Source organism: Ursus maritimus, unplaced genomic scaffold (assembly GCF_017311325.1).
Source record: "Ursus maritimus isolate PB19 unplaced genomic scaffold, ASM1731132v1 scaffold_17, whole genome shotgun sequence".
NCBI lineage: Eukaryota > Metazoa > Chordata > Mammalia > Carnivora > Ursidae > Ursus > Ursus maritimus.
Genome location: NW_024424119.1, coordinates 49,286,590 through 49,314,175, shown reverse-complemented (window position 1 = coordinate 49,314,175; position 27,586 = coordinate 49,286,590). Strand labels below are relative to the sequence as shown.

Sequence of the window (27,586 nt, the reverse complement as noted above, 5' to 3'; positions counted from 1 at the left end):
AATGCTTTCCTAGAAATAAAATCGGTTATTTAAAAAGCATGGACATTTAAAATTGATTCTATTTGTGTTGCTGGAAAGTTATACTAAATTGCTTTCCATCCAACCACATTCTCAATTACCAAGTGTATGAGGGTGCTTGTTTCTCCAGATGCTTCAGTCTGCAGATGTTTCGCATACTTTTAACCTTTGCCAAACTGATGAGGGGAAGAAAACGACAGGATTTAGGGGACCATAAAACTTCAGTACCACTTTGCAACCCTTTTCTGGCATCTTTCAGGGTGGTAAGGAATGGGGTTTGGTGTCCCATCTCCTTTGGAAATGCTTTCAATTTTGAAGGCTACGAGGGGAAGGAGAGGCCAGGTTGATTACTTAATGGCATCTAGTCAAGGCTTCATGCAAGAAGGATGAAAGAATTCAAGCTCAAATCAAAACGTTGGCTACCCTAGGTAACTCCCAGACTACATTGGTAAGTGATAGAGGAGAAGATACAATTCTTCGGCAGAAGCTACTGCCTTTTTTTACCTCATTTGATTAGGTATGAGAGTCCTTAATTTACATGTTCACCATTCCTTTCAAAACTGTCCTAATTTCTTTTGTACCTGAACAACTTCAGGAGAGTATTCATTACCTCTTATGAGGGAGAGACCACAGATCATGTCTCCTGATGCCCACTTCGTGCCTAACATGCTACTAGTAGTGGGCATGTAAATTCAGTGCATGACCCACTGTTCACTGGACTCCTTCCCCCTGCCCCCTTCACTTTGGAAGGGAAATGTCAGAATAGTATGACAACGTCCTGTTACTGCTCGTCAAGACTGGACCTTCCCGGAGAGGGCCATGGAGAGGAACTAAGGATAAGGACTGTCTAGGATCCCAGCATGAGTTAGTAAGGGCTCCTCTCTTGCCTAACCAGGATAACAGGACAAATGTGAAAGATCAAGGGTCTCATGGGGCAAGGGAGGGGAGCAACAGGACAGCAGCACTTACGAGGAAAGGCCAGGATCTTTAAGTCCAGCTCAGAAATAGAGCTGTGGTGAGGACTCCGATTATACGTTAGCAAAGGCTCACAGAGAGGAACAGAAGCACTGGTTACTGCGTGTTTTCCTATGCGTTCTACATAATGGTGGCTTTGGGAGGAAACAGAGTGTTAAGCATTTGCTGGGTGCCAGCTACCTTTCAAAGTGCTTCACTTCCATTATTTACTTAATGCTGAAAATTCTGTGAGGCAGACATTATTATGCCCGATTTACAGATCAGGGCACAGGGCCTCAGGAAAACTGATTTGTCCAGGATCACACAGCTGATAAGTAGTTGAATTGAGATTCTAATTTAGGAATGACTTCAGTGCTGGGGCGCCTTGGGGGGCTTGGTTGTGTGGCTGCCTTTGGCTCAGGTCCCAGGGTCCTGGGATTGAGCCCTGCATTGGGCTTCCCGCTCAGCGGGAGCTTGCTTCTCCCTCTCCCACTGCAGCTCCCCTTCTTGTACTCTTTTACTCGCTTTCTCTCAAATAAGTACATAAAATCTTTAAAAGAGAAAAAAGGAATGACTTCAGTGCTCATTCTCTTCACTTGCCACATTATTATGAAAAATAATATTAAAAGTGATAGTAATGTCTAAAATATGCTGATAGCTTACCATACGCCAGTCATTAATTCAACTGCTTTAAGTGCATTATTTCATTTCATACTCTATACTATAGATGCTATCTTAATCCCCACTTTACAGATGAGGAAACTAAGGAGAGAAAGGTTTAATAACCATCCCTAGGTCACACAGCTTATTACTAGAAGAGTCCATATTGAAATCTAGTCCACACCAGCTTCTCTGAAGTGATCTTGCCCAAATGGTTTCTAAGCAACTTCATTAGCCTTGAGAATCTTCAGCTTTCTCCTCTCAGGCACAGGGGTCACCTTACTGTTTACTGTTTGTATAATCCTGCAGGTGCCAGAGAGTTCCAGAAGGCATATAACTAGATTTGGCTGTGTATGTTAAGCTACTGTGGCAGCATATGGTTTGTCTACCATCAGGTGAGATACTGGGGGTAGCAGTGCTACTTGGATTACATAGTCCTAGGGTAGGGCCAGGGTCCCATGCAGCGGGGTCCTGAGTAGGTTTGTCCTGACAAGGATGCATAGAGGGAAGGGCCTGATCAGTGTCCTGAGACAGCACTCCATAATCTGAGTTTGCTGCATCCTTTGAATTCAGTTGCCCGTCCCTGCCCCCAGTTGCAGCTGGGAAGAACCAACCCAGACAAAGTCCCATTCGTATTCTCAGGGATGAGTTGCTCATTTATTCAAAGATAATCTATGTGAGGGACTGTGTGAGCAAGTCTGAGAGGAACCATAAGAAGACCATCTTTGCCAAACCTTTATCTCAGTGCTCCCTGAGCACAGACTAATTCTCTGAGAATCCTAGTTTATTCTGTCTTGAAGGGCTTGAAGTTGTTGGAAGTTTGACAGTGGTCAGCTTTAGAGGCACTGTAGGGTTTGGATTGTTTTTCTTTGTGTGTCTTGTGTACCAGCTTTCTGCTGTCCTCTTAACTGGTCCCCTCTATGCCCCCAACAGCCCGCATTTCCTGTGTGTCCTGTTTCTCAAGCCCTGGCTCCTCACCTGGGTCCATGGAGCCTGCCCTCACTTGTCCGTTGGCATGGATGCAGAGTCCAGAGGCTGGGGAAACCTTGCTGATTTTCACCCAGGGGAGAGTTGTGTTTTTAAGACTGTTGAAGAAACGCAAATTGAGGAGGAGAGCTCTCATAGCATTATTCCAAGCTAAAAATCCTTCTGTTATTTCCTATAAATAAGGTTTTATTGGTTGAAATGGAGGCTGGGCCTTTATGGAATGCAGGTTTTATAGTAATGGCAGGAGGGAGGAAACCCCTCCAGATAATGAAGCGAACCCATGGAAGTAAAGTCATGGAGCCAAGCGGAGAGGACAGAGGACGAAAGGAGGCTTTAAACTTCTCATTGTTATGTCAAGTGTATCGGTCTAGTTTAGGACAATTACTGAGTTAATTGCTTCTTAATGGAAAATACATATTTCAGTGTTCAGACTTCCTATATCCTTAATTAAAAAAAGGCATATATAGAATGGTATTTAAGTATTGGCCACTGCTACTTAGAATTTTACTTTGTTGAAAGGACTTTGTTTTGTTTTCTTTTAGGAGAGTCTTAACTCTGTAGGATGGTTGGCCACAGGGAAAACCTGAAAGAAGTGCTTTCCTCAGGGCTATTTTCCTTTAAAGGATACTTGTAGACATGGACATTTTACCAAAGCTGTGAGCTGTCTGAGGATTTTTAGATCATAGAATGACAGAATTTTAGAATCCGAAAAATTCTTTTAGTCAACACTTTCAGTTTATATTTGAGAGAATTCATATTCAAAGACTTACTTATGATCACATAGTGGCAGAATCTAGGCCTGCTGATTCCCAGTCTGACACTTTAATATTCATGCTAAATCTTTCTCATGTTATAGTGGTTATTGTGATTGTCCGAAAGCTTACTGAAGATGATTGTGTGTTAAGAGTCAGATATTGTTCAGGTGTAGGAGACACAAAGATAAATAAAAGGCTAGGGCTAGGTAGGGAAGGTCAGCAAGCAGATGGAAGATAGTCCAGTGTGACAGTATAGGAAAGATGTATGCACAAGGTGTGTATCAGTCAAGGTCTAGTTGAAGATAAGAGAGACCACTCCATCAAAATAGGAGTAATTACAGAGAATTCAGTCTTACAGCATCATTGCAAAGAGTAGAGGAATATGCTTTAGGCTCAGTCTCCAGGAATGACTTTCAGAGGCACACTGCAGAAGTAGCACACCAAAAGAATGACTACTCCTGCCATGTCAGGAAGCCTGGGGATTCTGGAAGCTACTACCTCAGATGTCAGTCCCAGGGTATTCCCACCTTTTTCCACTTGGGCTTAGGAAGTCTCCATCAAATTTGTTGCCTCCAGAGCCATCATGCCATTTCTGCTAGTTCCGCATCAGAAAATATGCTCTTCATGTTACCTCCTGGCTCTCTTCTTGCCTGTGCTCTGATTTCAGGTCTCACCAAGTTGATCTGATTGGCAGAACCAAAATCATACCTGGTATCCTAGTTGCAGGGGTCTTTGAGAGATAGTTTTCGTCTTTCCAGCCTTTATAATACTAGAGGACCCACAGAAGATTATAATAGGCGTCTTAATATAATAGTAGTGTTAATAGTAGTATATATACATATAATAATGTAGAACATGTGATTTATATAATACATTACACACAAATGTAATAGTAACACAATGCTCAAAGGAGTGAGCCAGTCTAGAATCTTTGGGATCAGTGCATAAGAGGGGCAGTCGACCTGCTGGTGGTGGGGAGGAAAGGTCAGAGAATTTAAACTGAAGAGTGGTACCTGAGCTGAGACTCAAAGATGAAATTGCAGATGTCACAGCTTTTCTAAGGAACTTTGAACCTATTGCTGTTTTTTGTCAAGTCTGTAAAATAGTTATTCACAAAGTATAGTCCTCAGATGAGTAACATCAGTATGACCTTGGAACTTGTTAGAAATGGAAATTTTGTGTGCCACCCAGACCTACTGAGACAGAAACTGAATGAAGCCCTTCAGGTGATTTTGATGCGTGCCAAAGTTTGATAAACTCTGCTTTGTAAGCATAATGACTAAGACCTATCGTCAGGGGTAGATTCCTGGGAGAGGCTGATGGAGACATAGTAAGCTATATAAGCACAATGATTAAAACCAGTAGTTTCTTGAGTTAAACCTCTGAGTTCGAATTTTGGCTTTTACATTTACTCATCTGTGTGATGATGAGCTGGTGGTATTGGCTCTTCTGGTCTTCTGGGGTAACAGTACTTCCCTTATAGAATTGTCAAGCTTAAGTGACATGACAGGAAATATGCCTCTCACAGTATGTGACACAGTATAGACATTTTGTAAAGTCTTTTGGAGGAGACTTGACTAGAAGCACCCCTAAATTAATCTTTCTTGGAAAATGTTACAAAGGCATTTCAGAGTAGAGTTCAATTCAGAAAGCATTTACGGAAGGCAGTCTGCTCTGTGCTTAGCACTGTGCTTGAATGCTGCGGTGCCTTGATTCTTGGGAAGAGTACAGATGGTAGGGAGATATGGGTCCTGGCCTTGGGAGCTGCTTGTTTTATTTATTATTCGTACTGTACTTCGGGAAGTAACAGTCTAAGATAGTAAATGATTAGGTGTACAATCAGGTGTTAATAATTTGATGCTACCAAAACAGTAAATATTACAGAAGCTCAGAGGAAATCAGTCAATGTGGGCTAAAGTAGTCAGGGGTAGGTTCCTGGAAGAGGTAGATGGGGACATTATATGCTGTTGTGGGCCATTTAAATCAAATTTCTCAGCATATTTCTTTATTTGCAAAAGTTTTTTTGTTTGTTTTAGTTTTTAATTATGAACCTTGTTTAAAGACGTGGAAAATTAAGGAAATAAGGGGGAAAAACCCTATAATTTCACAACTCAGGCACTCATAACTAGACATAGAGTTTTGGTGGGTTTCTGTTTAGTGTCTTTTGAAAAACTTTTTAAAAAATAGTAATTGCTGTTACAGTGTGATAAACCTTTGTATGCTGAGTTAATTCTTCATAATGCAGTGATGTTAGCATTTCCTCATGTTATTACAGATATAACCTAATTTTAACGGTGGCATAGGTGTTGGGTCACTTGAGCTTATTAATACTCCCAATTTTTGAAATGATGTTTGAAACAAACATAAAAGCAATTACTTATATTTCCAATTATTTCCTTGGGATAGATTCTGAGAAAGTGGTATTAGGGTATGGATGGTGGACACTCTTAGTGCTTTGGAAACATATTGCCAAATTATTTGCTGGAAGGAGTGGTTGAATTTATGCTCCCTTTCTTCCTTCATTCTTTTTGACTCATTCGGTATTTATGTGCTAGGCCCTATTCCAGGTTCTGGGGATATAGTAGTGAACAAAACAGGCAAAAATCCCTGCCATCGAAAAGCCATATATGCTTGTAGGGGAAAACAGATAATAAGAAAGAATGTGTAGTATGTTGGATGATAAAATGTGTTAAGGAGAAACACAGGAAAAGAGAATAAGGAATGGTGGGGGTAGGGAAATTATAATTTTAAATAAGGTGATTGGGGAAGGCAGCACTAGGAAAGTAACGTTCGAAGGAAGACAGACAGCACATGCCTCATTCCTTCATATTTATCCCACGGAATGAACAGCAAGGGAAAGGGCCATGAAGTGGAAGCATGGCTTGCATGTTTGAGGAATAGCAAGTAGACCTGTGTGGCTGGAACAGAGAGTCAGGGGGGCAGAGTAATAGGAAGTGAGGTCAGAGAGTTGCTGGTAAAGGAGGACCTGACTTAAGTAACGGGATTGCTCTGGCTGCTGTTTTGAGAACAGTCTGTAGGGAATCAGAGGCAGGAGCATAGACACCTGTTAAGTGACTGTTATAGTGGAAATGATGGTGACTTAGACCAGGGTGGTGGTGTGGAGATGGAGAGAAATGGTCAGAACTTGAATTTATTTTGAAGATTTAGTTGACAGGATTGGCTGACAGATTGGATCTGAAATGTGGGAAAAGGATCAGGAGTTCAGTTTTGGACATGTTAAATATGAGATGTCTGCTAGGCATCCAAGTGGAGATGTTGAGTAGACAGTTAGATAAATGAGTCTGGAGTTGGAAGAAATAAATGTAAATTTGACAGTGCATATTTGTATTTGAAGTGATGAGACTGAAAGAGACCAGCAAATGAGGATATCAAGAAAGAAAAATTAGTCCAAGGACTGAGGTCTGGGGCTCTTCCATGGGAAGAGGTCTGCAAGGAGCTTAAGGAGAATCAGTGAGGCAGGGGAGTGGGACACTGTGGAAGCCACATAAACAGGGAAAGTGGAACCCATCAAGGATGTCAAATGGTGTTTATAGGTAAGTAAGATGAGGACTGAGGATTGATAATGGTTGTTAGGAGTAAGAAGTGAGTTGGTGTGGTCATTGGTACGTGAGCAGTTTCACAGCAGTGGTGGGGTAGAAGCTTGATTGGCATGGGTTCAAGAAAGTGAGAAGAGAGGACCAGGTATGGTGGGTACAGACATTCTTTTGAAGTACATAGCTTTAAAGACTGTGAAAGAAATGGGGTGGTAGCTGTGGGGGGCTTGACCTTTTAAAAAAGATTTGCAGAAATAACGGTATGTTTGCATGCTGATGGGAAGGCTCCAGTAGAGAGGTAAAATTAACACGGGAAAATAGGTAGAGCAATGTCTGAGTTGGTGAGAGGGGATGGGATCCTAGTTCACAAGTGGAGGAAGGGCCTTTGCAAGGGGGCACGGACAGTTCTTCATGGTAGTAGGATGAAGGCAGCATCTGTGGGTCAGTGATAATAAATGGTAGAAGTAGTGGTAGAGGCTTGTGGGAGTTCTCTTCTGATTGATTTTCTCAGGGAAGGGGCAATTGAGGTAATTAGTAGCATTTGAGGGTGGAGAAGGTTTGAAGGGAGAGAAGAAAGTATGAAATAGTCATGGAGGAGAGTGAGAGAATAAATGAATTAAGGAAAATGTGGTATAAGTACTCAAGCTCACTTACAGTAAATAATCCAAATTTAAAGCTAGTTATTTTAAGCATTGTAGGGTGCTTTTCTCCAGCTGGTACAGGATTGCAGGTGGATCACTGGATTTAACAAGGATCGATGGATTTGCCAGGTGACGTTGACAAAGTTAGAGAGACACAAAGATGTCGAAGATATATGGAAAGGAATGGTTATAAATAGAATTTAAGCTGGGTGAGGAGGATAGTGTGGACTTGAGGTGGATCAAGGGCACTAAAAATGTTGGTAGAGTGTCCCTGTGGGATTGAAGAATGAAGACAGAATACTATAGGGACTGAACTAGAAGGGCAGGAGTTAGGTCATGGTTGGAGGCTGAGGTGCTTGAAACTGATTGTTGAGGGAGTTTCAGTTATTGGTAACTGTAGAGTTTGGGTATGACCATGGAAGTGAGTAGCTGAGATTGGGTAGAAAACCTTGGCAGGGAGGAGGCCAAGGAATCAAGAATTCCAGGATTTGAAAGGATTGGCCGTGTGCATACTGAAATCGCTAAGACTGTGGTAGGAGTGCTGGTAGAGTGAGGGGCAGTGCACCAGGATCCATGTGACTCAGGAATGAGGAGTAACCCTAGGATTAGTAGATGACGGCAGGGCAGGATGGGAGTGGGGAGTGTAGTCTGGCAAGCTCAGGTTAAAATCTGAGATTTTGGAAAATGAGGGAGAAAGGTCTAGAAGTGGAAACGAGGAACAGAGGCTGCCTGCCCTGTCTCCAGGCCAGTGGAGGGATGGAGAGGAAACACTGACCAGTTGAGAGGGCTACAGAGGAAGCCAGCATTAGGTCAGAGGAAGAATGTGAGAATGGGAAGGGAGCTTAGCGTGAAGAGATTGAGAATTGTGCTGATCGGTGACCAGGAGTGCCAGAAGGAGTTTCAGCGTGTGCCAGTTTTGTTGTTCCTTTGCCAGCTACACTTAAAATTCACTGTACTTGTGATGGACAACATCGTTCTTTGTCTTTTTAATTTTTTAAAGTGCTAGTGTAATTGAATGTTAATTCATATAGAAATAGACAATTGGCCACGTTTATAAATTGTGATGCCTAAGAGCATGTTTTAGAAGGGTCCAATTCGGATGTGGGAAGAGGAGAAAGATGAGCAAAGCATGTCAAGTTTTGTGGGAAAGTGGATTGATCAGCCTGGCTAGATTTAGGGATTCATTTTTAAGAAACAGATGAAATTGGGTGGTTTAGCCCTTTTTCTTTTTCTTTTTTCTTTTCTTTTTTTTAAGATTCATTAGAGAGAGCATGCACGCGTGCATGGTGGGGAGGGGCAGAGAGAGAAACTTTATCAGACTTCTACACTGAACGTGAGCCAGATGCGGGGTTCGATCCCAGGACCCCAAGATCACAATCTGAGCTGAAACCAAGAATTGGGTGCTTAACTGACTGCACCACCCAGGCACCCCAGGTGTTTGGTCTTGATGGCCAGGCTAAGGATTCTAGGCGGTTCTAGCTTTATAACATAAAGGTCTTGAAACATGTTAAAAGTAGTAGAGTCCTCAAAAAAATTAAACGTAGTATTGCCATATGATCCAATAATTCCAATTCTGGACATATGTCCCGAAGAGGTGAAAACAGGATATTTTGCACAAATATTTGTGTACTCATGTTCATAGCAGTATTTTTTTTTTTAAGATTTTATTTATTTGAGATAGAGAGCGAACAAGGGAGCAGGAGCAGGGGAGCAAAGGGAGAGGAAGAAGCAGGTCCCTGCTGAGTAGGGAGCCTGACATGGGCTTCAATCCCAGGACCCCAGGATCATGACCTGAGCCAAAGGCAGACACTTAGCTGACTGAGCCACCTAGGCAGCCCTAATAGCAGCATTATGTGTGATATCCACAGATAGAAGAAACTCAGGTGTCCATAGACAGATGAATGGATAAATAAAATGTGGTATTATCACAGTGGAGTATTATTCAGCTTTAAAAAGGAGGGACGTTCTGACACAGTTTACAACATGGATGAGCCTTGAAGACATTGTGCTAAGTGAAATAAGCCAGGCATACAAGGACAGATACTGCATGATTCCATTTATATGAGGTACCTAGAGTAGTTAAATTCATAGAGACAGAAGGTAGGATGGTGGTTGCCAGGGGCTGTGGGGGGAGGGAAAACTGGGAGTTATTTAATGGGTTCAGAGTTTTAGTTGGAGAAGTTTTGGAGATGATAGTGATGGTTGTACAATAATGTGCATGGACTTAGTGCTACTGAATTGTATACTTAAAAATGTTAAAATGGCAAATTTTATGTATATTTTACTCCCTGCCCCCCTCCCCACCCCCCACCCCCAAAGTAGTATTGGATACATTGGTACCAGATAGGATATATGGTATAGATAAGAACTAGGCAGCAATGGCTTGTTTCCAGGGGAAGAGAGGCAGAATTTGGTTGACAAGAAAGTCTTCTGGTTGACAGACATAGTATCTTTCCTTTGCTGGGGTGTCAGCTTTATGTATACCGTGTGCGGTAGTTCGGCCTCAGCATTGGGGTTCTCAGTATGGTTTAGGGGTACTTGGGAAACACATCTTCCAAGTAGGAGAACATTTCTCTACATTCTTATTCATTCTGTTTAGCAAATAATATTTTTTTCATAGATTAGCCAAGGATACCCTCTAGTCTTCAAAATTTTCTAAGTTGTGAACAGGAATTCATCTTTTCATTGTCATGGTTCCTAGTTGAATTGAGCGCTAGTTACTTCGCAGTCATTTTATTTATATCCTGAACTTGGCAAAGGAGTTTAAAGAGAGAAATTGGAAAGCTCTCATTCATAATCTGCTGAGGCCTATTTCATGACAACATGTTTTGGTTATTTGTCCAGATGTATTCTTATTGTTGAGTCACAATAATAACTAGAAAAGACAGATCCACAGGCGGACATACATAAATAAAGCCAAAAAAGAAAGCCACTGTTGGATTCTTGGGAGTCTGATGCATCCAGGCTGAATCCCAGCTCTGTTGCTTGACTGAATTTGTTCTTAGTGAGCCTCACTCTTATTTATAAAACAGGGACACATCTACTTACCTGGCAGCGTTGTTGTTATGATTAAGATAATAAAATAAACCACCTATGGCAACTACCGGTACACACAGGCATTCAGTAAACGGTAGCTGGTAGTATTCTAATTATTACTGCAAAAATGTTTAATGGAACTCTGTTTCTGAAACCCAGAATGCAAACTTAGAAAGCAAAGAAATTAGCAGAAAGGTCCTTCAATTTATACAGAGATTCACCTCAGGGTTTCTGTAAATCTGGGAGAGTCCCTGGTGCATTTGATGTTTACAGATCATTAGCAAACAGATGCCAGGAGGCAAATAAACTGTAGCTTAAGGATTTTCGAACCACTGACGATGAAGAGAAAATCAGTTTCTGATAAAGTTATAACATTTCTAAGTAAGTAATGGCAGGCAATGGGAAAATTTTAATTGGGTTTATAAAAGTTTATTTCAGGAACACATGTATTTCCAATTCGAGGCATACCTATACCTCTGTAGCCGTCTAATTTATAGTCCTTGCTTATTTCTCCACTGGGGTTAATAATAAAACAACAACTAATATTTATTGTGTGCTTACTTATATGCCAGTGTGTCTTTAGGAAAGAAGCCCATAGCATTCAGAGGCTTGTTTTCAATTGGATGTTTTGAAATTGGCCTTTTATCCATTTAGAGAGAGAGGGTATTTAATGAGTTTATTCTGTTTATTCTGTTAGGCCAAAATATTTGTTAAGCATTTGTAACAGAGAAGACCTTCTGAAGGAGACAAAACTTAGTAGAACATGGGCACTGCCCTCAACAAATACTGACTCACTGTCCCCTAGACTGTTCAGCAGGGGGCTGTGGTAGCATAAGATGAACCACGGTCTAGTCCTAGATTCCACATTTGGCCACTTCTTCCCTGAAGCTTTTTCTGTCCTGATCAGAAGTAGGTTTGATGCCCTTTTGCTAATCCTAGCACAGCACTTTGTCAGACTCTGGTTAATTAATTCTGTGGATTCTCCATTAGGGTTACACGGTAAACTCCTTGAGAGCAAGGACTGGCTTTTTCATCACCTGGGCCAGTCACATTGGCGTATTTGTGCCATGAATAAACACTCATTTTCTAATTTTGGACAAGTGGTAGCCTATTGCTTTCTTTAATGATGTTGTACTTATGATAGTCCCAATATCACAGCTTTGTCATGAAGATTAAATTAGAAATTATATATAAAATGCCTGTCCCGGTGCCTGACACATAGTGGGTATGCAATCAGTAGTTGTATTTGAGTAAATAATGAAGTTATCTCTTGCCACCAGATTTGACAGATGTGATATATCTATTTATGAAGACCGTATGCAGTGATGTCATGTCTGTAGTACATAAAGGGCACAGCTGTCATTTAGGTTAGTCTGAAGTAATTATTCACATTGGGATAAAAATTCGACACTTATGGTGCTCATTCAAAAAGAAGGGCTAAAACGAATCTTAACTCAGGGAAATTAAATGGAAACCTGTGATTATAACCATTAAAAAAGGGGGGTCTTCATCAATATTTATCAATTTGATAGATTTTAGGAATTAGTTCCAAACTTTGAACTAATTTTTAAACACCTAAATATTTAAATAATAATGAAAGTTGAAAACTAGGATATTCAGCAGGCAAAAAGGGAAGTATAAGTGAACATATTCTCTGGACTTTTTTCTTCTCTCCAGCACACACTCTCTTTCCATTTTAAAGCTCCCTTTGGAATTTGACTTATGTTTGATTTTTGGGTTTACGTGGCATACGTTTGGTTGAGAATCAGATTTATATACCTTTTGTAGATAGAATTAGTTATGAAAAATATCTCAAATTACTGGTAAGTAGTGGCATTTGCTGGTCAAAGTCTATCACCATTCTCTAGAAAGAGAGATGAAACTCCCAAGATTTTACTGCATAATGTCAGTGGACTCATTATTTGTAGAACAGCTGATGCATTTAGGACTTGTTGATTCACTTAATTGGTAACTGTACTACATTCATAACTCCAACAACTGAAAACAATAGGTCAGTGTCTGCTGTTTATGCATAAATAGTCACATCAGAGCAGGATATGTCTGAAAGGCAGAATCTGTTAGTTTGAGGAGGAATCTGGCACGTGAATGGTTCCATTGCTTGCCATACTGAGGTGGGTTGTGCTCTCCTTCCCTGAATAATGCTGTTTGGGTTTTTATTATAGGTATAGATGGTGAACTGGTCCTGTGTTATCAGGCCGGCTGCTGTGAAGTATAATATTTGAATGTGTTTTAAATGCCAGTGTTGAAGGAAAAGGCTAGAATAGAAACATAGTTTTGAAATGATGACTAAAGTTTTTATGTCTTATGGTGTTCATGTTTTAGAGCAAAAAGTTAATACCTGGAATAATTTTTAAGAAATTCCAATTGTACATGGAAACCAAATGTTCATTTAAAAGTACTTTGAAATGACTTTTTTTTTTTTAATTAGTGAAGTATACTCTTATAATTTCAGGATGAAATCTGCATTGTGAAATGAGCAATTTTTGTCTGAAGCAAGTAAATTTTAATTTAAATACATTTTTAAAGGAAAGACAACATAAACTATTCTGTTTCATTGTTAAGGAAAAGGAAATCGTGTTGATGTTTTTTTTTTTCCTATGTAAAACATTCGAAACATTCCCTTCAAAAATATATTTTTAATTAAATTTTAACTATCATGAATGGAATAGTTTACTAGAATAATTGTATTTAGTTAAAATGCTAAACTAATGATTCAGGTATTTTATAATATAAAGTGAGTGAAGCTGACTATAGCAGCAATGAGTTTAATAGGGAGTGTCCTTAAAGCTCCTTTTTTGTGGAGTCCAACTTGTAATCATAGTGTCAAGAAACTTTTAAATTCTACATTATACAAAAAAATGAACTTTTTTTCTTGAAGATGAAAAAAAAAAGCTTATTTCTGACTGTGTTTTAGGGAAGATTGAGCTCGTCCTCAAAATGTATAACTTCTCAGACTACTTTCTGAGCGTGACCATTTTCAGTGTATAAAATTTGAACATGTCATTAGGGAAAGAGCAGTGTAATGGACTATCCCCTATTTGCAGCATATTCCCATCTTCTCATCTGGAAAATTAAATCTGATTACAGCTTGGATTAACATTTATGGTTGTGGGGGAGAGGAAGATACTATCTTAAACTACATGAAATTGAACAATGAGATTATATCGTTCACGGCTAATGTTTAAGTCTTGTTTTTAAAGGGAAAATTTTTATAATTGTAAGCTTTAAATATGTTCAATATTTTGTTTCTTACTGACTGAAATATCCTAGGGATAATGACTGGATAAATTTTAGTGGGCATTAAATGTAATTTTTTCTGCCTTGATACCTGCCCTGTTAAAAGTGAAAGCAGTGTAGATTCCCGTATTAGCGGCTACATTTGCTTGCAGTCTCTCTTAAATTTCCTAAAAGAGCTCTAGTTATGGAAGGATTGTAACATTTGGTTCGTGTGCAGTTGTCACACATTTCATAAAAATGAAGTCAGTGTATTTTTCAATAATCAGTTAAAGCATCATGCCTTGACCCTTCAAATGGAGTCATTGGTGTGACAGAGAAAAACAGGAAAATAATTTGGTAAGGTGTGTGTGTGTGTGTGTGTGTGTGTACACATACTAGTTACTGATCTACAAATGAGCCCTCATACATAACCACAGTACTTTTATGAATTATTTTGCATTTCTGTTGTAAAAGATCTGTCTACCACGTTTTCTAGGAACTTTAAGCCTAAGGCAGAACTCAAGGTTTTGGAGCCTGTGTAAAATAATTTATAGCACCGTTCCAGCAAGTCTTGCCCAAACTCTAATTCTATTAATTAAACATCCTGTGGCAATCTGGTATATCTTAAAGATTTAAAGTATGTTACGCTAGAAGATTAGAAAACACGAACAATTGAGGTCAAAGAAAATTAACCTTTCTTAAAAAAAAAAAAAAATCGAGACGTAGTTGTTATGAGACTTTTTTCCTCCCCTGTGAGGACCTAGCCTCTTAAGCATGGTCATGTTCTGTGCCTGAATCAGATTGTGCTGTTGGGAGTCTATGCTGTGAAATGTCTGTGTTAAGTATAGAAATGCTTCTAGTGGCCTCCAGGGGAAGTGGTGGTGCACACGTGTCTTTGTGGAGACCTCCTCTTTGCGTGGCCTTGGTGCTGGAAGAAGGTAGTGGCCTATCATGTTGATACGATGCAAAGCCGTGTTCCAGACCCAACTACCTCTTTTAGGCTTACATGGTTAAGAGGTATATGGACTCTACCATACCATACCTCTTGTGGCAAGATATTTTAAGTACGGTATTTTAGGTTGAAAAGTATTTTCCTTGGAGATGATGAGATTTTTAATTTTAAGAATCTACTACTTAAATCTGGAGAAAGTTGCTGAGAGAGAAGGAAAAGGAATGTTCTTAATTTTCTGTCAGAGGGACAATTCTTCGAGAAAAAGCTTGACATATGCCCATGACTCTGTTCTTACTGCCAATTGCCTAAGCAAATTGTTGCTTTTTTCCTTGGTAGTTCTCTGATCTGCAGATTTTTGTGTTGAAAGTTAGCTGTTTGGTGACACTGCATTTGGCGGTGAGGGTATGAATGTGAGAAGGTGTTTTGGAACATTAGCAATTATAGTATTGGATGGTGGATAAAGAAATAGATACATAAATATTAGACCGATGCACACTTTTCCAGTGTATGTTATTTTCCATATAAAGATATAGAACATTTCATAAAATATTCCCAGACCATTTAAAACTCAAAGAAATGCAGCTGATGCAATGAAATACATAGAGTACTTGTAAAAACATACAGACACGCAAGTGGATTGCTGCCAGACAGAAAATTTAAAGGCGGTTTGCTTAACTGCAGGGTGCTAGGTTTTGTACATGTGCCATGCTGAAACTGTTAGTAAGGCGGGTGTTGTGTTGCTTGAGAAAAGCAGATTGTATTTGGACCTTTTAAACTCAGATGTTTCCAATGTCGATATTTTGGTGACATTATGGCATTGTGATCGACTCAAAGTGAAAAAAGATGATTTCAACCCACTGTGCAAAATAGACATTTTAAGAAAACTCAAATTATTTTCATTTTTTTTTGTTAGTTTTTACAAAATGGCTTTCATAGTTATAAACTATCAGATTGGATCTTTGAGCTATTGAGTGGAACTTTGTAGGTTGGGATTTGGTTTTTAAAAAGCATTGCCCTCCCCCCTTTAAAAAAAAATTGCCTTAGAGAGTGTTAAGAACCCATGAAGTTTGCTTTTGTAAACCTCAGGGCCTTTTTAAAGGAAATCACAAGGGGCGCCTGGGTGGCACAGCGGTTAAGCGTCTGCCTTCGGCTCAGGGCGTGATCTCGGCGTTATGGGATCGAGCCCCACATCAGGCTTCTCTGCTATGAGCCTGCTTCTTCCTCTCCCACTCCCCCTGCTTGTGTTCCCTCTCTCGCTGGCTGTCTCTATCTCTGTCGAATAAATAAATAAAAATCTTAAAAAAAAAATAAAGGAAATCACAAGCTTTATGCTTGAATCATAGTAAATAATAATCCACGTATTATCTTAGAACATGATTCTGTAAAAGTCTGGGAATCTCACTCTGGGCCAAGTCTTGGGACAGTTGAAGGAATTTGGTTGATGATGTTTGTTGAGCCTGCCACTGAGGTAGTGTTTAGGGTAGTATGATTTGCATGACTCCCATCTTGGCATTCCATGGTCATCTTTACCGTCAGTATATTAAAATAAGTGGATTTTTTCCATCCATATTTCCTTTTCTTTTTAAAATTCTGCTATGTTGTATATATGAATAAAATACATTTAAAAAATAAGTTAATTATTAATATAGTTTCTTATTAACATAGTTGACTAAAGATGTAAAAACCTTCCTTCTCCCACAAGGGAGTTCTCCCACAAAAGTTCCATAAACAAGGAACTTTTTTAAATTGAAGAATATATCGTAAATTTTGGTTTCTGACATTCATCTCCTCACAAAACGGTGATAAAAAAATTAGCCTTTGGTTTTATTCCATCTTGATTTCCATCAGTATTTGTGGTTCCTGAGAAGCACAAACTGCTGCAAGAAGACATGATATTAAAGATTTATATGTGAGTCATTTTTACATGAAGTTTTCTGGTTGAAGAGTAGGTGTTAACCACGTGACAGTTGGAAGAAAAAGAATAAGCCTTATTTTGTGGCTTTCCCAGCTTCTGTTTTACTGTGTCCCTCAGTGACTTACAAGTGCATTTTTTTCTTTTTCAGTCTTGGGACCAAATCTTAAATCCTAAAATACCAGTTTTTTCTGTACCAGCATGATTTACCTATGTTTTAGGAATTATAACCGCTGCCCTCTTACTTAGGTTCCCCCCATCTCCAACCCAACAGCAAGCACACTTTAGAGGTGTGTTAGGCATCTTGTTGTCCCTTTGTATCCTGCTAATTCTTCCCTGTAGTCCTAGTGCTTTTCAGGCCACGCCATTAGCGCCCTCTGGCCTCCTGTCTCAAGTGGGCCAAGTCCTTGTGTGATTTCAGCCCTTCCAGCCAGAGAGAAGCAACAGCTTCTTCTTCGGGCACACTGAGGCAGCCCTGCACAGAGGGAATCACTCCGGCATTCTGCTGGTCACCGGCTAGACATGTCCTTTGTCCCATCGAGTGTTTGCAGATGAGGGTCAGGAAAGAAATTGAGCCCCAGTTTTTAAGTTGACCGGAAGATACTCAAGAGCTGAAATGGTCTACAGATAGTTTCCCCTTTTTTGCACCACCCATTTTTGGAAGCTCTGATTTTTTGGTATGACCTTTTAAATGCTCCTGCTTTTGTTATTAGCCTTGGGTTTTGAAAAAGAACATCCATTGACTTTAATGACTTGAAAACTGGTATTTCTAGGATTTAAATGTAGTATGTGAATAGGCCCTTAGTTTTTTCCCTTTTTGATTCTTCACTGCAGAAAGATTAACTGTATTTTTGTGTTGTGATTTGGAGGGTTTTAACTTTTTTGTGGATTCACTTTCACAGAGAAGTAAATTGATATTTTAAAAGATAGCTAAGAGAACTGAGTAGTATATTTGGTGATCAGTGTGTGAGGGAACCCTCAAATACTGTGCTTTTCCATAAGCCTTTTGCATTGAAACGTGATTTCTCAAATACATATTATTCTTATCACTCCCCATAATGTGTCTCTGAGGAACCAAATCTCTTTCTCTTTTTAGAAAAGATTGAATGTTTTCCTAATCAATAGCAAATGGAGTGCTAATAGCATTTAATTAGTACACTTCTGTATTGACTTACAGACGATGGCATTGGATTATCTTGCAATTATGATTGAAGAATCAAGTGACCCCTTTAGTAGTTCCATTTTAAACAGATGGTCATCAAAGGTGTTTTCACCTATGTATTTTTATAGTTACTGAGCAAGTCTAATTATGTTAGGTAGAACATAATATCTCATTTCATGACACTTTGTACTGACAAGCCGAAAGTGTATCGTTTGGTTCTGTTTTGGAGAAAACTTCATCTGGTTTTATCTGTATTTTCAGGAGTTCATAAGTATTTTGGTAAGGATACATTTTATTTTTAAAAGCAAAGAGTTTTGTATTTGTTCCTTGACAGAACTCTTCTCTCACTCCATGCCACTTTGCCAGCGCGCGCGTGTGCGCGCGCACACACACACACACACACACACACAATCTGAAACTGGTGTTTAAGGTGGTTTATCAAGCCCACATCTGTAACTATGAAAAGGAGGCTTCTGATTAGAGAAAAAAAAAGTCAAGCCAGGTTTAGGACTCATTTTCTCTGGAAAAATATATTGAGGGCAATTTGCAGCTGGCAAGATTTTTGCATTAGGTAATAGTCTAAAGTTAACAGTAGCATCAGGTCTTCAAAATTTTTCTTTTTTATATTTCTGGAGGAGGGTAATGGGAGTGCCTTGCCGAGTCCTTCCTTGTGCTCATCAACATAGCAGCCTCAGCTGCCCCCCTTGGATCCCCTGCCAGGGCTGCTATCATCTTCTGATCAAATATTAATGTGTGATCCTCTGCTTGCTCACTAATCCAAAGCCAATTAATATTATCTGTCAATTATTTACAGATCCTGAGGTGCAGAGGCAATTCCCGGAGGACTACAGTGACCAGGTTCGGAATGCGTAATTAATTTTTTACATGACAAAATTTATTTCAGAGTTGTTCAACATATTATTACTGTTCTTTTTACTGAAAGAGATAAATGAATTTTTAGGGGGAAGAGAAATAGCAATTAGGAACCCAAGACAAAAAATAAAAACATATTGAGGTCGGATTGAAAATATTGTGCTAGATTTGGGGTGTTACCTTCAGGGGAAAAATGCACAGAAAGTAAGGAAGAAAATCTATCACACATTCTACTTTTTATTTTGAGGTATTCTATAGTCTGCAATTCTTTAGGAAATCCTTTATGGATTGCCTGTGAGTTTTCTTTTTCTTTTTTTAAATGCCATTTAAGCAGTCAAGAACCAGTGTAACAAAAAAGAAAGAGGAGAGAAGTTTATAACATTTCCTGGAATTTGAAATAGATTATGAAATTGTGTGTTATGGTAGTATTTCAAGGAGAAGATTCACATTCAGGAATGGTCTTCTGGGTGAGGTTCTAATGATGGTAGCGAAAGTTGAGGTTGGCTGGTTGGCCCTGCCATCTCGAATTTCCTGTATCCTACAAGCATGGAATGGAGTGGAAGGAACTATTTTAATCACAAAATAGTGCTGAAGTTCTGATGATGTTCTTGAAAATTAGATTCAGGTTATACATTCTGGATTCCAGTGTCTATCTTAAGAAATATTAGAGATGTTTTATAGCTTTTTGGGGGACATCTTACATTTTTAGTTCAAATATGCAATTTGCTATGCTTTTTAAAAGCAGTTTCAAGATAAAAGTATCCTTGATTACACTGAATAAAACAACTTTATAAAGCCATCTATCGAATTTTGTCTGTTAAAAAAATATGCTTGAATGGAATAGAAATATCCAATACAATAGTAGTTACACCTTTGCAATGTGGCCTGTTGTATGAGGGCAGGGTATCTGAGACATCTTTATGAATACAGGGGACATAATGTGACCAGGAATATAACTGGATAATCAGTATAATGAGATGCTTTGTAATGAGATTTTATTGTACAAGAACCCAAGAGAACTGGTATGGTTTGCTTTGTGTGTGATCTCAAGACTTTTAAATGAGATTTAAAAAATACTAATCTTCTCTAACCCTTACTTCATCTTCCAACAGGAGAGTTAAATTTTTATCTTGCCTTAAATTGCTGTGTGATTGAGCCCATTGGATTTAAACTACACAATGCAAAGATTTAGGACCTCTTTATTAATAATCTTTTTTCTCATTAAACAGTGTCTAGAGGGTGGAAATTTTAAAGTGTTGTTTTGATTAGACTTGAGGCCATAGCTCTTAGGAAAATCATTATTCTAAAGTTTTATGGCTAGATAAATAATCCTTCTGGTCCCAGATTCTGAATCACCCAACAAGAGAAAATTTGGTAGGACAAAACTGAAAATAACATGGTTAACATCTGGATCTATTCCTACAAATATAGTTTCTGACTATATCAGAACCTTTTTGATCAACATGATTTTTTTGTGTAAATTACACAGTAATCACATGGGTAATATGTTCATGACAAAATATTTGGAAATATAGATAAATCAGAAATAAATTTAAAAAACAATGCAAATAAAGAAAATACAAATCATCTATAATTTTATTACTCAGAGATAACCACTAGGACAGTTTGGTGTTTATCTTTTAATGTTTATTTTATGTGAATATGTTTGTGTTTGGGGGGGAATATGTATGTATTTATATATGGGTACTATGCATACATATGTATATATAGTATGTGTGTATATATATGTAGAGAGAAATAGACTATTATCCATTCTGATGTTGCGTATGGAACCCTGTTTACAGATTAAATATTATGTTATGAACTTAGCCCTCTTTACTTGCGTTAATGGATGATATTATAACTATTTCACATGTTGAAGTTGGAATAATTTAAAATTACAGTAAGAACCTAAAAAATGATGTCTTCCAGCTACTTTAAAGTGCTCACAGGATGGTTACTTGTTTTCTTTATTTAGATCAGTGACATAGTTTTAAAATTTGGAGGATGATACCCATGGTTAGAGGGGGACTTTGAGAGTCTTATTTAGCATCTCTTCTCACTTGGCGAAGGTAGTTTCCCTTCCTTATCACATGTAGCTTAAGAATGATGGATGAATGAAAGGTCTCCTTTGTTTTTGGAGAAGTTACCTCCAGAGTCCCAGAAATTGATTTGACATTTGATCTGTTGGTAAAGGGAATGAGACCTGCGTATTTTTTATTTACCTTTTTACCATTTGGGTTCTGATCTTAGGGTTTTTTTCCTCTTCTCAGCATTTGTTGGTTTAAACCAAATTACTTTTCCCCTCGGTTGTACTATTTTAAGGAATTCTTAGAAATATTTCTATTATGTGCAAACTGCAAATGTTGAATATGTGCTTAATCTAGACAACATTTCTAGTATTAAAACATTTATGATGTAATCCATAAGGAATATTTGAGCTAATTCACCACAAAGTATAGCACTTGTTACTACACACACACACATATTCCCCCCTCCAGTTTTCCTCCTCATTCGCCTAAACTACCAGTGCTTGTTTTTACATATAGTGTATTTCCCATGTACCAGCACACTTGATCAGAGACACTTGCTGCTGCTAGATGTTTTATTCTGTGTGTTCTTTGTACCTTACAGTAAAAGAATCTGTCACAAATTATTGTGGCTCACTGCTTTAGAAACTGAGAAAAAAGGGAGGTTAGATTGACATCTGTGACTGAATAATGATGACCAGCCTTTTGGCTCTCCTTGAGCCACAAAGCTAGCACTGCCTTTAGAGTGGAAAAAGAAGTAAGAAGAAAGGGGAGGGATAAAAGAGAGTTACAAATCTGTGGTCCCGGAGATGTATTACTGTTGGGCCAGTTGTCTGCGTGGTATGATAATCCATTTTGATCTTCTCTGTCTTAATTGTCTGCTAAAGACAAATGGGCAGTAAAAGTTCATCAGTTTCATCTTTTTGCTTCTCGTTTAGAAGCAGAATAAATGATCCATCACTACAGAAGTAGCCTTTCTTTCTGATACGGAAGTAATGCAGACCCAACACGTTTTATTAAAATGTTTTCCCCTCATTATTTCGCTCCTCTCAGCTCTGATAGATCTTACTGTTTCATAAAAAATGTAATCTGAAATGTAAATAAGGGTCTTGATTCAGAAGGAAGAAGTAATGAGCAGCCTGAGCCACATCTTAGGACTCTTGATTGTAATTACTGACAAAGTGATTTCTCTGTGCCCCGTTTTTTTTTCTTCCTTAAGTTGTCTGTGACACCCTCAGACCGCAACGACATCTATGGTTTAAAACCATTAAATCACTGTAGCACTCAATATTTCATGTAAAATCTGGTAAACCTGCTATCTTTAAACCTGCAAGTATAGGCTTTGTTAATTCCTGAAAGACATGCAATGCCTGTATTTTTGAAAACAGAGAAACAAACCAAAAAGGCAATAGCAAGGGCTTTTCAGAGTTCACATTATTTATTCATCTCCTTTTTGTTTAATGCTTAGCTAGTTTAAATACTAAAACATCAACATTCATAGGGTCCTGACTTGAATCCTGCATTTAAAAAAAATCTTCTAACAACTTACATAAGAAATTAAAAAAAATTGTGTGTCCACTAGGCATAATAGGAAGTCTAAAAAAAATTTTTTTTGGGAGGGTTTGAAAATTCAAAATTATAGATACAATTTTTGAGTTACTTTGGTTTTGGTAGCGTAAGCCAGGTTCTTTTCAAAATCTCGCTGCAAGTTTAGAGAATGGATTTCTTACTAAAGCCTGTACAATAGAAAATTTTTGTTAAAAAGCAGAATCACAACAAGGTTTTTTTTTTTTTTTTCATTTCTAGAAATGGTTCTCAAAGATATCAGCATGTCAATCTGGCATTAAAAATAAAATATAAAACATGAATATCTTTTTCTGCTGGAAATAGCCTGTAGTTAATTAAGTAGATTTATAATTATTCTGTTTACTGTATTCATTCATAATTATGGAAATAATTGGTAAAACTTTACTCATTGTGATTAGTGCAGTTTTAATGAATGCTAATTGAATTAAGGGAGAAAAGGATAGTTAAATTAACATGTTAGCAAATTATGGTCACCATTCTCATCAAAATCCCATCTTTGGTTTCAAAACATTATATGATTTTTCAGATTAAAAAGAGCCGTTAGTAATTATAACATACTGTGGGATAATTTGGAATAAAGCTATGGTAACCTATCAGAGAGAAGATTTCCATAAATAGCCTGTAATATGTCAAGTATAATAGGCATTACACATACCATTTTAAAACATATTAGTTATAATACGATTACCTCTTGTACTAAAACATGTAGAATTAATAATTTGTTCTCACAATTGCACTTTTTATAGCCTGTTTGTTCCAGGAGTGGTGCTTAGGGGTGAGTGTCCTAGAAGTTACTTCTCCAGAGTGCTCATGTATATTTTGGTGAAATATAGCCAGTGTCTTAGAGCTTTTTGAATAGAGGTCTGAGCACACTTACTTACCCTGTATATGTAGTTCGCTGTTTAGAGTTGCAGGTAATTTTTCTTTCCACTGGCACTGAAACAGAGGTTATAATGAAACCAACAATCTTTATGCATTTATAGAAACTATAAAATTTTATGGAAATCTTTATATAGAAACTAACAGTGTTGCTTGTACAAGCTCTATAAGCACTGTAGAAACATGGTACATTGGGAAAAATAAAAAGGTACCCTTTCTTTTATGGTTTTATATGGTCTGTGTGATTTTAAAATTTCACTATAGGCAGTTAAGCAAATTATAAAAACATACATCACCTATATACTAAAAAGGAACAAAAATATGTTGCATAACTTAGGCTAATTGTGATGGAAATTGGCATTTGTGAGTTGCGTGTAATTGCTTAAATATGGAGTTTTCATCTGTTCATACTTCAGGTATGCTCTAAAGAAAACATTTCTTAAGCTCACAATTATTCATAGTTTAACCTATGTAAATGAATTGGAAGATTCTGATTAGAAAGACAACAGAGATCGTATTTAATCAAGACTTGCTACTTGTATGTTGGTGATTGCCTCGTTCTTTTGGTGAGCTCTTGTGTTTGAAAACTTTCACGGTATTTTCTTCTAAATCTTGATAAGCCGGAGACTAAACATTTCTATTCAAAACTTGTTCATGCCCTGATTCATTGAAAGAAAACTAATAAGAAAATAACAGATAAAATCCATAGCTCCTAAAATTTCTGTTATTGTGAAAGGAAGTCTCATACTGACATTGTATAATTTGACATACATGTGTAATATTCACGCAGAATTTAAAACAAATGATAAAATTTGATTTTTCTCATTGTTATTAGACAGAGAACCAGCAGTGTACCTGGTTTGTATAAAATGTGACATTGATTCCAGAAAAATTCTGCTAGTCTTTCTATAGTGACTTGTCTAAGCTGTAGAATCTTCAAGTTGGAATTGAGACTTTGGGTTTGTGGTCCTTTGGGCTTTGCATTCTCAAAGCTCACAAAGGATGGAATCAGACCTGGGTGTATCCCATTTCTCTTAGGAACACTTGAACTTTCTTTTTTTCCATCATTCTTCTCCGAAGTGTGGATGCTGTCATGCTTCCAATCTGCTCATACAAACTGCTCAGATTTGATCCACTTTAAATGGTGAGGTCAAGTTTAGTCCTGGAAACTTTTTATGACACCATATACATGGAACAGAATTTATCGATTCATTTCAATCTCATTGAGAGATTCATGAGAGGATTCACTTATAAAAGGATCAAGTGGATCACACTTTAAAATGGTTTTACAACCTGACCTTAAAAAGACTAACTTGTAAGTGGCTGCATTTTCTGATTTTTTTCCCCCTTTGTGTCTGTTTTTGGTGGCAGAAACTGTCTGGGAGACTAGATTTGATTTTATGCATTAAATGAATGAGAGACTGATGAGTGTAGTGTCTGCAGAATGTGAGCCAGGCACCATACTAGGCAAGGAGGAGGAGAGAAGAAGTGGATTCTACCCTTCCCCTAAAGGACCTTACTGTCTAGTAGGCTACAAGGGTAATGCACATTCAGATCATTTTGTTGGTTTGTAGAACAGTGGCATGACCAGAAATTGGGGATGTCTCTGAAAACTAAGACCTTTGGGTAGTGATGCCACCATGTAATCACATTCCTACAATTTCTTGTCCTTTGTATTATGAAGCCATAGAAGATAGTAGAGTTAACAAGAGTGGTATAGAGCGACTCAAGCGGGAAGGTTGTGAAGCTGCTCTTAAAGAAGATCATTTTTTAAGTTTGTTTTAGATGTGGGTTTTTTTTAAGAGTCACCGTTGATTTTTGGATTTTTCCACCTCTTGCTCAAAAAGGTCAATTTCCATGTTTCTTAGTAACTTGGCAGTCTGGGATTAAAGATAGAAACATAATTTTCTCATCCACGGATGCAAACTCTCAATCTCTTCAGACCCTAGGAGCTGATTGTTTGGCATAATAGCAACAAAACACCCTGCTGAAGCACCTTTCTTCAAGACATATGTCAGTATCCACAAATGCCATGAAATGTAGCCACTTTGATGGACCACATTATAGATTTCGAAAAGACTCATTGATAGAATGCAGATGTATAAATGCATCCCAGATTAAACATCTGCTTCTTTGTATATGTTTAAAAGTGTCCTGTTCTTGGTGATTGGCTTGGTTTTAATGTTTTTTCAAGTATAGGTTCATGGATGGTTGAACAGTAATCCTAAAAAATCTGTCACGTGTTGCTTCTTATTTCTCCCTGTGTCGTTACAAGTCAAATTTATCACCTTGGACAAATGTCAAAATTCATGCTTTTTAAAGTGTTTGCTGAAGAAAATCCACCTTGTATATAAGGGCTGCTATTCTGCCATATCTGTATCATGAGTCTCCCCCACCCCCATTTCCAGAAAAGGGTGAATTTAAGAATGGGATAGGGTTGGACTGGCTTCTTAATGAAAACTATATTTCAAAATCTTAAACATTTAGCTAAACTCAATTGAAAAATTGATACATTTTCTGACTTAAGCCTTTTCTTTTAAGTTGAAGATTTCTTCCCAATTTGGTCACTCCCCAGCTGTTACAGTTATATAGAAAGAACTCATTAAAAAGACAAATTCTTTTTGAGCTATTCTTTCTGAAAGCACGCCAAGCTATGCAGCTACGTTGTACTACTACTTACTTGAATCTAACGCCAGGAAATGGTAATTATGCAATCCTTACTTACACATTCTTATTAGAAGTGTTCTCCTGGTTTTATTCTGGCTCCAAAAAACCTCCACTAGATTTTAGACATCTGTGAATACTATTGGATGGTCTTGTTTCTTGTGAGTTACTCAGTGGTTATAACTAAGTGGACTGTGGCTGTTTTTGAGCACTGTAGCCTGAGTCTTAACTTTAGTCTCACGTAACCATTGTCTGTTGTTCATTGGGCAAGTGTGTAGTCATTAAGTGTTGTTTGTTATCCCTCCTAAGTTGCTCCCCAGTCTGCTCTTTCCCTCTGCATTCAACTCTTAGTTTCTCTCCTGTGAACTCTTCCTAATGGCCTATGACTCAGTGACCTTTTAATCACTTCTCTCTACAAGATGGCCAGAGATAGCTTTCTAAAACCTATTTCAAATTACACCATTTCTCTTTAGTCATAACTCTCGTTTGTTCCCTGGTGCCTTCAAGATTGACTCCAAATTTCTTAAAACTTGGATTTTAGACCCTTCACAGTCTGACCTTGACTCAACCTCCAGCCTGGTTTCCTACCACTTTTTGCTTTTAACCAGACACAGAACACCTCACCATTTCCGAGCATGGTTTGCTTTCTCCCACCTTTGTTTTTTCCCAAGCTGTTTTTTTTTTTTTAAAGATTTTATTTATTTATTCGACAGAGATAGAGACAGCCAGCGAGAGAGGGAACACAAGCAGGGGGAGTGGGAGAGGAAGAAGCAGGCTCACAGCAGAAGAGCCCGATGTGGGGCTTGATCCCAGATCACCAGGATCATGCCCTGAGCCGAAGGCAGACGCTTAACCGCTGTGCCACCCAGGCGCCCCCCCCCCCAAGCTGTTTTTATGGTTGAGATCCTTCCTCAAGCTCCCTCCTGCTCCCCAGGTGTACTTCTGTTCAGCATTAATTGCCTTGCTTGTATCACTTCCTCTGTGAAACTGGCCCTGACTGAATTAGTCACTCTATCTCAGCACTTGGAACATTGACTCCTTACGTTGTATTATTTGTCTGTCAGTCTGAACTCTTCAAGTATAGGAATGACTGTAGTCAGTGTTAGAAGCTCTTCTCAGCAGCTAGGATAAATTATGGGCTAGTGAATAATTGTGAATATGAAGTACGTAATACACAGACATAATTGTTAAGGAGTTCAGATTCCAGAAAGCAGAGTACAGAGGCATGAATGACAGTGGTGATGAAGAGCATGAACTTTGGAGCCAGACTGCTTGGGTGTGGATCCCGGCTCTGTCATTTACTGGACGTACTTCTTTGGGATTTCCTTTCTGCATTTATAAACTAGAGATAATCATAGTAAAGACTTCCTAGGGCCTTTGTGGGGGTTAAGTGATGTGAAATGTGTAAGAGTGCTCAGAATCATACCTGGCATCTAATAACTAATAATTATATAGTGCCTCCCCTGTCTAGGGACAGATTTAAGGTAGCAGGGTAACCTGGTTTGGGTGCTTTTGTTTTGTTGGGTATTAGGGTTATGTGTGATAACCTTTGCCTCCAGAATTTGACAGATCCTAAGAATCCTGGAAAACCTTTCCTTTCTAAGCCCATGCTGTTCCAGAACAAAATTTAGAGAAGTCACAAAAGGAAGAGAGAGTATTTTGTCAAGTAAAGATGAAGAGATACA

General features: G+C 38.3%; 1 protein-coding gene across 5 annotated transcripts in view; it reads left to right on the top strand.

Moving 5' to 3' along the window:
- DENND1A (DENN domain containing 1A) overlaps window positions 1-27,586 on the top strand; it is a 489,670-nt gene that overhangs the window by 102,609 nt on the left and 359,475 nt on the right. For 4 of the 5 annotated variants that reach the window (XM_040631857.1, XM_040631858.1, XM_040631855.1 and 1 more), the window contains exon 3: window positions 18,683-18,726. In XM_040631857.1, coding sequence (XP_040487791.1) covers window positions 18,683-18,726 — 44 coding nt within the window. Of the gene's footprint in view, window positions 1-18,682; window positions 18,727-27,586 lie in introns of those variants that run through there. The other variant, XM_040631856.1, reaches the window with a different exon arrangement.